Source organism: Chaetura pelagica, unplaced genomic scaffold (genome assembly GCF_000747805.2).
Source record: "Chaetura pelagica isolate M959 unplaced genomic scaffold, ChaPel_1.0 scaffold90, whole genome shotgun sequence".
Classification (NCBI taxonomy): domain Eukaryota; kingdom Metazoa; phylum Chordata; class Aves; order Apodiformes; family Apodidae; genus Chaetura; species Chaetura pelagica.
Window position 1 is genome coordinate 4,446,363 of NW_009953496.1, and position 12,285 is coordinate 4,458,647.

Consider the following 12,285-nt stretch of genomic DNA (forward strand, 5'->3'; position numbering starts at 1 on the left):
CAGCAGGAAGAAATCTTCCTTTCTGCATGTAGCTAAGCTTCCCTTTTCTTCAGGAAAGGCAGATGTGCTTCACACCATTTCTACAAAATTCTGCAAATACACTATCTTCCAGTAGTTAACACTGCAGGGTAATTGTACAATACAAATTATTAAACAGACAAACATTTAAAACTCTTTAGGAAAGGGAAAAAAAAGCACCACAACTTCTATCCAAACCATTCTGAGTAAACTTTTTGTAATCTCTTTAAATTTATCCTCAAATAACTTCCTAACAAAGATGATTAAAGGTCACTAGTACACTGCAAAGCATGTTTTTATGAGATAAATTCCATTATAATTGCAACAACTATTCCAGACACAATTTAGACATAGAATCCAATTATCCATTTCATTTTCATTTACACCTCATGGGCTAGATCATTTATCATGTTTCATGATAACGATCAGAAGGCACATGGAAAGTGATTTCTGGAGGTAACAAATTACCTACCATATTAGCATAGCTTACAAGATCCTGTCAACAAGTACTATGCATAAATATGAGGTAATTAAATTTACAATGCGCAGGAGCATTTGATATGCTACTTGCTTTTCTAGCAGCTGCCAACAAATCTGGGTTACTAAATTCAATACACCAGTTTAGTTGTTTAAGTACAGTAATTTAGCTCTTCATAACACATCAGGAATCATTATGCCACTAGAACACCAACAGGTAGACAGCATGTAGTGGACTCAAGATCTGCAGATGAATCTCTCATCATCTGGTATTATTGCTTTTAACCACTGAACCATCCATCATGTCGATGAGACAGCTTGGAATGATAGTGCCAGACCCTCACATTACTGCTCCTTGAACTCTGTCTCATCCATCTTTTGCATCATTCCCCATTTGCAGCTAAGTATCATCTCCCTGCTGCAAAACTGAGTGTGAACCTGTAATGCCTTTAACCTGCACTGCCACTCTAATAGTAATTGATTTCTTTTTATTGCAGAGACAGTGCTCAGTAAGACTATGTATGGCTGAAGCCAGGAGGTAGCCAGGACAGAACTACAATGCATCTTACATCTTTAGAAAGATGACCCATTTCCAAGGAAATATTGCTACATTTCCATAGCTAGCTATTTTATAACACAGGTATATTTATCAATATATAAAATTGGTACAGGAAGATATATGCAATTTGTGTCTCTGCAGTTCATCTACAATTTAATAGCAAAATTCACTCAAATGCAGCTGAAAATTAATGTCAGGGGTGGCTTCACTTTGTATTTTTGTTAAGTGATTCAGTATTAGAACACTTTTAGATTTTTAAACACATACTAAAGCATGCAGGTGCACCTGCATTCAAAAAGGAACTTAGATTAACTCTACATTGGTAATGGCAAGACTTCACCTGCATGATGACTTGTGTACCATAAACCACCCAAGACTAAGCGTTTTAATTCAGCTTCATCTGAATGCTGTTATGAAAGTTTAATAAATCAAAATGATCAAAATGCCCTCGTGGCAGGTTGGGATTCAGTTTCCAATTCAAATTCCCTTTAATATATGGCTTCTCTGACATCTTGCATTTTCTGCCATCTATGTTGAATTCCAAATGCACTCCTTTTCATCATTACCATGCATCTACTCATTGGCATACTTTTTAACATCCCTGCACATTGCACAGAGATGTCAAACCTAGAGGGGTTTTCCCCTCCCCCAAACTCGAAAATGATGGCAGGTAAGGGAACTTTATCTACCCCTAAGTAAGTATTTACTTAACCTCCCCACTAGCATCAATGGCATTTAAACTGAGATAGATCATCCTGAACTGCAGCATTCAAACTAAACATTTGATTTAAATAAATGTAGAGACAGATCAGATACTGGAAGAGAAATTATCCAAGTGAAATACAGCACTGATGCGGGGGACCAGTCTGGAGACATCTCTAATTAAGATGAGAAAAAACACGTCACTGCAAATTGTCTTTGTTTCATTGTACTTGGACAAAACACAGATATAAGAAACAAAGACATCCCCCTATTTACTCCCTGAAGTGACAATCTCTGAGAGCTTTTTCTTTGCCTCTTTCTTTTCCTTTGTGCTGCTTCCCATCAAGTCTAAAGGCAAACAGGTATCCCATTATTCAGAATGATTACATTTTAATTTCCCAAGTGCTTTATTTGCTCTTTCAATTCACTTAGGTACTTTCCCAATAAGAAGGCACATGAGATAATGACAGAAGCACAGGACACCACCTAAAGGGTGAGACAATGCTCATGCAATCAATCATTAATGCCACATCTGTACTATCACAGGCAACACAATTTTGAACTGAGCTGAGTGAAGCAGCATCATACCTTGGCTTTGCTGGATTAGGCAGAGCAGATGATACCCAGCTTATGTTGACTGTAAGGGAGCTGATAATACCTGGTCTGCCACAGAGGCAGAAGACCCCAGAGGAACATTATCTAAAGCTGGCACTAACCCTGCTGGCACAGAGCTAACTCCTCTGCAACTGTGAGCCACCTGGCCAAGTTCATCTCAGGCCACTACTTCCCATTACAGGCTTCTATTGGCTTTGACTGACCCTACAGCTGTATTTATTTTACTGCCAAATCACAGCAATGTCTCCACAAGACCAGAAAAGAGCAAGTAGCAGCCCATTGCCTGGCAAGCTGAGGGGGGGGGCTTTTATTGCCCTGCTCCTTGGTTTGGGCTCCTGGCCCTTGAACCAGCTCTGGTGGGCTGACTGCATGTCCCAGTAAGGCAGAGATGTCCCCGCCAGGCTGAGAGGGAACAGCTTGATGCCTGTATTTTTAACCAGCCTATGGAAGCAACACAGTCCTAGAGCCAAGAAAAGGAGAGGGATCATGCACATCTAGAGGCATGGGAGAGGAGGGAGTAGCAAAGCCTCCCTTCCAACTGCTGCCCTTCCACCAGCACTTCATCCAAACACTACACACAGCAATCCCTTGAAGCCTTTTCATCCTCTTGGGCCAGCAACAGGCATGATTCCTCCACATGGCATTACAAAACTGCCTTCAAAATTTATTTTTCTGGGGTAAATCTTGGTGCAGAAAAAAAATGCCACAAAAGCACTTCATCAACTGGAGGGATTTCCCTAACACCTTGTTAGCAAGTGGTGTGGGACAAAAGGAGCAGGCCAGCAGAGTGAAGCTGTTGGTGCTGAGGACCCAGTAACCCCATATGTGCACTTCAGGTATCTATGCTTTGGCATATCTATGCTTTGTGAGCAATAATAAGATTCAGTTTGATCATTTAGGAGATGATCTAACAAAAATAAAGATTAAAAAAACCAACCTCATATCAGCTCAATCATCTTGCATGGTCACTTCTCTGATGTTGGCATAAATTTTGTGTTTTGTTAGTATCTGATAAACACTTTTTACAGGCTGCAGCTTCACATGTAGAACAAACAGGAAACATTTTAAGAAAAAAAACAAGTTAATTAGTATTCTCTCTCTGATATCTGTTCTCTGACCCCCTGCTGTACAACCACACATCTTCTCCATGAATTAGAAATGAAGCCATGACACTGATACCCAAGCTGAAAGGGTACCACCTCTCACTTAAAAGATGTCTGAATCACAGACCCTGGGAAAGTAAAAACCTATGGCAGCAAGGGACACCTCTGCATCTGCTCTTCTCTGATCCTCTGCCCCAAATACCAGAAAGTGAGCCCAGCCACAGGCAGGACATGGGGGTACAGGACTTTGGCTTTTGCTCTTCCCCAGATCAGTCACCTTAAAGCTCATGGAATAGAGTAGGACAATGCATATCAGCACAGAAGAAGCTAGTTTTTGCCTAATGAGAATACTAATCTAGATTATATCAAGCAGTAAAAAACTCGTGTCTTTTGAGATAAAGCAAAACGTGATTTATCTTACATGTTTTAAATCTTCCCGAAGGACAAATCATAGAACTACAACAAAGCAACATTCACACTAAAAAAATACTTCAAGAGGATGGTAAGTAGATAGAAACACTCTTTACCCAAACTAAAACACTGGGATGAAGCAATCAGCTAGGCACTAAATAGCAGACTAATCTGTCAAGAATACAAGGTTTTACTTTTACCACATGAACTTGAAAAATTATGCATATATGAAATGACTGTGAAATCAGAGCACCTTGCTTCTCCCTTGAAAAACAGTAAGCAAGCTGCTAAAAAGCACTGTGGCATTTCATGTTTAACATGTCTGTTAATGACCTGGATGATTCAGACAGAGTGTACCCTCAGCAAGTTTGCAGACACCAAACTGGGAGAAATGGCTGACATGCTACAGGGTCATGTTGCCATCCAGAGTGATGTCAACAGGCTGGATATGGGCTGACAGGAACCTCACAAAGTTCAACAAGAAGTGCAAAGCCCTGCACCCGGGGAGGAACAGCCCCAGGCATCACCATATGGGGGAGCCATTTAGCTGGAAAGCAGCTTGGCAGAAAAGGACCTGGGGGTCCTGGTGTGTACCATGTTGAACATGAGCCAGCAAGGTGCCCTGGGGGCAAGAAAAAAAAACAGGTCAATGGTATCCCAGGCTGCTTTAGTATTGCCAGCAGGTCAAGGGAGGTGATCCTTCCCCCCCTACTCAGGACTGGTGAGGCCATACCTGGAGTGCTGGGCTCAGCCCTGGGCTCCTCAGTACAAAAGAGACATAGGCATACTGAAGAGAGTCCAGTGAAGAGTCACAAAGATGATGATGATGCAACTATGAGGAAAGGCTGAAAAGAACTGAGAGTGGTCAGCCTGCAGAAATCTGAAGGGGGATCCCACCAATGTGTATAAATACCTGAAGGGAGAGTATGAAGAGGATGGAGTCAAGTTCTTTTTAGTAGTGTCCAGTAATAGGACCAGAGGCCATGGACACAAAATGAAACACATGCAGGGTCAGTCCAAACATTCTGAAACATTTTTTTTTTACTGTGAGGGTGACTGAGCACTGTTACAGGTTGCCCAGGGACACTGTGGAGTCTCCATCTTTGGATATATATGTAAGTCATCTGAACATGGTCCTGGGCGACTAGTTTTGTGTTGTTCTGTTTGAGAAAGGGGCTGGACCAGATGACCTGCAGAGGTCTACTCCAACCTCGACCATTCTTTGATTCTGTGATTTCAAATGTAGGCCTGTGCAGCCAAGATTGCTCAACACAGAACAATGGAAATGAGCCTGTTCCAAACACTCTCCATTTCTGCTGCCTCCTGTGAATCCAAGTCTCTTTGGCTTCTTTTAAAAACACAGCCAAAACTATTTTCTCCTGCTCCTCCAGGAAGAGCAAGTTTCCTGTGCTTTCAAAATAAAGTAGGCAATGCACCTAATAATTACATAAACAAGAGACAAATGTTGCCTTAGCAAAGGAGATCAGCAGAGTTACTTCCACAGAAGAGCTGCCTGATGAGAAAGCGAGGCTGCTACTCTTTCCAGCATGGTAGATGCCCAAAGAGCTTGGAACTCCTATCTGACTCAATTTATTAACTATTAACATAAAGACTTAGTGAGGTATTTTTCTATATTCATGTTTCACTCTTATGCAAAGGAGGCAGGATTTGACTTTGAGGTGACAAGCCCCTCTCTACTTGCTGCATGAGACAGGACTGAAAATAGGAACATTTCTGTGTTAAACCTGCTTAAAGAGGATAAGATCTTCATATGGTAGAGAAGTTAAAACCAGAGGATGTCACAAAAAAGATGAAGTTAATTGGATCCTAGACTCTTTGAAAAATGCTTACATCTAAGTGTCCACTCAAAATACATCTTGTGGTTTATTACCAAGGTTTCAAAAAATTTCACAGAATCATGTAGTTTTTCCAATTGCTGCAGAGTCATTAAAACATTGTCATCTGCTTTGCTACAAGGATACAACCATGAGAGAACTATGTATTGGCTAATGGGAAAACTTGGGCTATAAAATAATAATGAAGGTGGGCTGAGTGTCCAAAAGAGTCACAGTATTAATCTCAGTAAGTCCAGCAATGAACCTTATGGACCAGGCATAGCAGCCACATGGTTCTTCCAGCTCACAACAACTAAAATATTTGCACACTCTTTAGAAGTCTGGTGATGATTCAAAGAAGCACTTAGCCAAGATATCAAGCCCACAGATTTCAACAACTGAGACTGTATAATCTCCCTCCCCAGTTTCTCCTCTGCTCTGAAATTCAGTGAATTCAGAGAATCAAAGGACTTAGAGGAGAGATGGCTTGCTAAATCAAAGCTAACACAGAAACAAAGTAACTTTTGTCGTATTAGTAAAACCATACAAACAGACCAGTTTACAAGAACATGTAATTTCTGGGTCAGAAAAAAGAGGAAAACACATGGAAGATAACTGCCTTTCTGTTGCTAACTTGGATTTACCAGTATATTTCCATATTGGAACTATAAATTGAGTTGCAGACCTCACCTTGCTTTGACTCTACCACAAAAAGCTGTTTGTGTTGGATGAAGAGATGTTAAAAACTAAATTCAGCTAGTGGAAACATCAGAATTTGTTATAATTTATTACTCCTATAAAAACTAGAAATTTATCAGTAGAACTAGACATGGAGCTATTAACAGATTATTAACAAACACTGTGCTTGATTCATACAATCTTTTTCTTTTTTTTCCCCTGTCTTTAACACTAACCTGCACTTTCTTCCAACTAATCTATGCAAGATCCATTACAAATAAATCACACAATATTCCTGCCGATTTTGCAGTACAATTAGTCTGTTAACAACATGTAGCTGCTTTAAATGAAAACAAACTCGGGGAAGCATACAACTACTTTACATAAAGTATAACACTATCATAATATTTGAGAGAGTGGTTTCCTTAGGGTATTTTTGACAGAGAAAAAAATCTGTAGTTTAATGAAAATTAAAATAATAATAATAAAGAAAAATTTAAAAAAACAACCTTAGCACTCAAGTGAATCTTCCAGATCCACTGCAGCCAAAGAAAGTGGGTGTTTTGTTTACAGCTCCTGCAGAACTGCCTGTGTGCAAGACATTTTAAACAGGGACAAACTAAACTGGGATTATTTTACACTGCTTTGCTAACAAACCACAAGACTGCAACATTAGTTTCATCTCCTCCTGGTAGCCACTTTCAACACACTAAGCCAACCAAGAAGTTGATCACAATTACTTTGATGGAAATTAGCTCACTTCTTGATGCACAGGGTTGGTTTTCTGCTAAATCTTGACAACTTCAGACAAATATTTCATTAGTTTTTAATGAAACGGTACAAAAACTGGTCAAGCAAAGGTCTTTACTGACTAAAAAGAGCAATGCTATTTAGTACTGCAATTTGGAAAGTCTACATAACTACATGTAGCAAGTATATGTATAAGCCAGGGCATGGGCGATGCCTTTTGGGTGCTTAATTTATACACTTGCATGTTACTCAAAGCAAGAGATCTTTTGAAAAGTAGCCACAAAAAAAAAAAACTACAAAAAGACTACTAGAACTCAAAACAAAATATGAAAAAGAAAAAAAAACACAGTGTGCTACTTATACCACCATAACCATCAATTTCTTTCTTATCTGTTGTTAACAGCCAAAAGTATATTTACAGAGAGCTAGACCAATAACGTGACAAGTGCTCAGCACTCACAAGTTCAAATATTGTTAACAGCAGTTTTCCTACTTGTTATACCTCAGCTTCATAATCTTAAATACTATTACTGATCAGAATGCTTCCTAAAAGTATAAACATACACTGTCCTATGTAAGTTCCAGTTTTAGGTGCAGAAGGCCAAGACTGGACACACTATTTGCACTTTGTGATGGGGGAGAGCAGAGAAACACACACACAGTGTTGTCATGATTGGAAAGGACGTTTGAGATCACTGAGTCTAACCTTCAGAAAAAAAACCAAAAAAACACAAACAAAAAACCCAAACAAACACCAACAACCACACACACTCCACCAAAAAACACCCACAAAAAATCCCAAAACCTCAACCACTAGAGCATGCCCTGAAGTGCCACATCTACACTGAATACCTCCAAGGATGGGGACTCAACTACATTCCTGGGCAGAAGTAGTAAAAGTAGCAGGAAGACTTGGAGAGCATGACACACGTGTTCTCAGAAGCAAAGAAGAAACAAGTAAAAAGAAAGAAACTGTCAGTGTCCAACATGTTCACTCTTATTTACATATCACAGCTACTGTTCCTCCCAGCACCACTCCACCAAGTTCCAGTGCAGACAACCTTGAAGACTTCAAGAAGTTATGTTCCCAGAAATTGCCAACTTACCAGCCACAAAGGTAAAATATAGACAATTAATCAGATAGACCTATCCAGGAGGATAACCCAACTAACAGTAATGACAGCATCAAGCTTCCTGTAAAAGCAAAGGGAAAGGCAGAGCTCCTTCTACACGTATCTAAGAATGACCATGGGAAAAAAAACAGTACATCAAAGCCACTGAGCTGGGAACTGAAGACCAGCTCTAAGCAAAGGTGAGACATTAAATCATTGACTGGAACAGCTTTATGTAAAAGGTCATAATTGAATTACAAATCCTATCCCAGTCTGATTTTTCTTCCAAAAAATAATCACAGTAATTGAGTTATCCCTTTCAGGGTCTTGGAATGCATACCATCCTTCCCAGGTAACTACATTTGTAGTAAAGTTTACAACTCCACTGAAAGTAATTCTCCTGTTACAGTTCAAAATGAAATAATGCTGGTTTAATTACATATAAAATTGGAATTTTTTATTACCAAGACTAAGTTCGGACTGCCCGTCAGAAAAGCATCAGATGCCTCTACACCTGCATTGTGGTACCACATACCTGTACAGACATGAAACATATAAGGACCTCAGCCATGTATCTAAACACCCAGATTCTGAATTACTGGGCAGCAACTCCTGCTTCTCATCCCTCACTCTCTCATAAGCAGTGTTGTCAATAAAGTTTGGCTTCTACAAACCAAAGATCTTATCATTACTCAAAATGACCTGGAAGCAATACTAAAGCTGTGACAAAGTAAAGTGTGTTTCATTGTGTTTCTTCTCCTCCTCCGGCTGTGAGAAAACACAGATCAATACTCTACAGCATGAGAATTCTGCAGTGAAATTTTCATTTGCTACAAACAGCAACAAAAAGGCCCCAGGCATGCCCTGTCACTTTCAGTTTAGAAGGAAACGCACTAATAAACTCTTCCCCCTGGGTCATCTTTGACAATGGGCAATACTATGCCAGCTCTTATTAAAGGCAATTCGTATCAGTGGCCCAAAAATTTCCTTTAAAATTATCATCTTTTGTATCCATGTAGCAGGATGTCAGCTTTAAAGTGCCACTGAGATATAGGCCCTGTCATTATGGTTAATTTTCAATACAGTTTTAACACCAGGGTAGCTGATCCCTAAGGGTATGCTTTTTTGGCTAACAAGATTTATTTAGTGGTTATCCAGACAAACAAGAAAATATATTACTGTATATTGCTTTTCAAATATAACAGCAAGCAATAAATCCTACTATAAAACATAAATCTTTGTTCTCTACCATGATGTCAAATGGATGAAAATGTTTTTAGAAGATCAATCTTTTTCTTCTAAATTATATATACACATACATATATTTATAAAACCATCTCAGAATTCTTGGGCTTCCAATGCAAAAAGCACATGAAAAGTAAAATTAACCATAAAATATGAAACCTATATAGTCATTGTATATATATAGCTAGATAGCAAGTTTATGTTTTGAGCCATAAAGAAGGTATTCTCTATCAAACGACCCAAGATTCTCAGCAGAACAATATGCTGCATTGAAAAGGAGAGTACTATGAAGTTTGTTATTTCTTATCTCATTTTTTGAGAGAAATAGTGGTATAAACACCATTTTATTGCTCTTCTATAATAGAAAAGAAATAGAAAACTTAATTTATTGAGTAAATACTTCAATTTTCCCTGCTTTTCTAACAACAAAACAGAAAATCTGGTTTTATGCTGTAACAGAACTAATTTCATTATATTAGGATGAAGACCATCTTGCACTTTGCTAGACAAAAGCTGTATCTACAGAACAAAAAAGCTGTTAACATATTTTCTAAATCCTCAAATGGTCAGCAAAACCCATTTCTACCGACATTATATAGAATGCATAACTCCTAGTTTACCACAATCAACCAGTCTCTCCTAGGAAAAGACCTCTGACAGCAAATATCAGAAACCAAGTATCTTAGAGTATTTCCTATGCTACTTTTATTTCTACAAGCTGAGGACAAACTTGCTTTCCATGTCCACGAGCCAGATGCTGGACCAAGGAGCCAAAACCCACCATGTACCTGACCCCTGTGCTCACCTGGCCAAAACAGCCCCCGCACCAGCCAGCAGCACCACAGGCAGACTGTATACACCACTTCCTCTTCCCACTTTAAAAACATTAAACCTCAGCACAACTCAAGAGTGGAATGGGCAATTTTGCAGGTGACACAATTAGGTAAGGAAAGACTTTAGAGGTTATTCCGGGCCAAACATCAAGTGAGTTTTGGAAATGAAAACTGAACTCCTAAGATTCTATGATTCTATGATTCAACCATATCCTTTGACAGTCAGATGAAACGCTTCCAGAACACAAAATGCAGAAATAAACCAGTAACGTGGCATCACTATACATGAGCTACAGCTGCACCCTAGTAGGATCCTGAATGAACTGCAATAACAAAGTATTTCAAGTAGAAAAAAGCAAGATTTTAATTTTCTTCCTTCTACTTCAGAGGTTGGATATCATTAGAGTACATCTCCATAATTCTCTCAGTCCCTCAGTAGGTGAAAGTTTACAATTATTTTTACCTACTTGTCTTCCAGGTAAGAGAACAATGTGTTATTTGCTGTACAACCAGTCTGCTCAAGGCAACAGGTTTTAGAAGGGAATGTTAGTTAACCGCAGTGGATTTTCTCATATCTGTAAAAATATTTATGAAAATGAAGCAGCTTTCACCTTAAGTTCAACAAACAACATCCACAGAAAAGCATATAGGCATACTACACACATTGCCAGATCAGGGTTTTACACAGATGTATGTTATGAAAAGCAATTGTAAGAAGTTTTGCAAGCCATCCTTTAATTTTATGAGAATTTCAGAAGCCATATAGGGCTATCTTCGTATGATCCTTTCAGATCAAGACATCCGTAAGTTCAAAAAGAAAAGGTGTAAGTTGAAAGGACTGGAACTAAGAGCATTTAAATAGATAACATGAAAGCAATTAAAACTTTACCTCGAACAATAAGTTGAGCAAAATTTGACACTCCTGAACCTCTCTCTGACTGAGTCACGCAGCGGTACAAATCCTGGTCGGTTTTTGTCACCTCTTGCAACTTAAAAGTAGCAGCAAATCTTCTGTGATTGATATTCTTAGTCTGAGCAACTGGAATATCTTCCCCATTTCTTCTCTGAAAATAAGAGAGACCAAGGCAGAGTTATCTCATAAGAATACAAGAGAAGTTTATCGTGATCATCGTACAAAGACAGAATATAAAGGCACATAAAGACACCAAATGCATTTGCCCCTCACTGCATTTCCACGGCAGAAAAGTTCTGAGCTGAAGTCCCATCAGGAGACAAGCAGTACTCAAAAGCAGTTCAGAATCACGTCGGGGGTGAAAAGCACCATCAAGGCTTTCACACTGCCACAAAACATGACCATGACCTCCAGTTGCTGTTGCTTCACACCTGTAAACCACAGGAAAGCCCAGCAGTACTAGCTGTAGTCCTACAAAAATTCATTCAACCTCAAACACAATTATAACAGATACTTGGGGTGTATTGTAAGAAATATTTAAACAAACCTGGCATTGAGGGATTTCATAGGTTTTCAACAGCTCTTTTTCAGCCACCAGCTAATGTTTCCTTTTTAATGCTCCCTTTTATCTGACCAAATTCAATACCTTCTGTACATGTACCTTTGTTACACTAAGCACCACCTATCTACCTAGAGCTAGTTGAAATAAAAAGGGGAGGGAAGGAAGCTGCTAAAAGAGGAATGATGTATATCTCATTTAAAGGAAGGAGCTTAAAGAGTTCTGAAAAAATCATAGCTACCACAAATCATTGAAAAATTTAATCTGTCTGGAGCTGCGGGGCAGGGTGAGAGGTCAGTAAAGTAGAAACAGTTTGAGCTCTTTTGTGACCCTTTTCCTTACTCCTATTCATATTAAATGCTCAATTATTTATTTTTTTTTAATTTTGATTTTTGAAGAGCAGACCGTCTACCAAATATTAGCATTAAAAACACCAAACACCAGAAACATGCAGCAAGTGAACAAACAACATTCC

General features: G+C 39.0%; 1 protein-coding gene across 1 annotated transcript in view; it reads right to left on the reverse strand.

Moving 5' to 3' along the window:
- PTPRK (protein tyrosine phosphatase, receptor type, K) overlaps window positions 1–12,285 on the reverse strand; it is a 291,634-nt gene that overhangs the window by 168,911 nt on the left and 110,438 nt on the right. Inside the window, exon 4 of the mRNA XM_009999118.1 lies at window positions 11,228–11,402. Coding sequence (XP_009997420.1) covers window positions 11,228–11,402 — 175 coding nt within the window. The remainder of the gene's footprint in view (window positions 1–11,227; window positions 11,403–12,285) is intronic.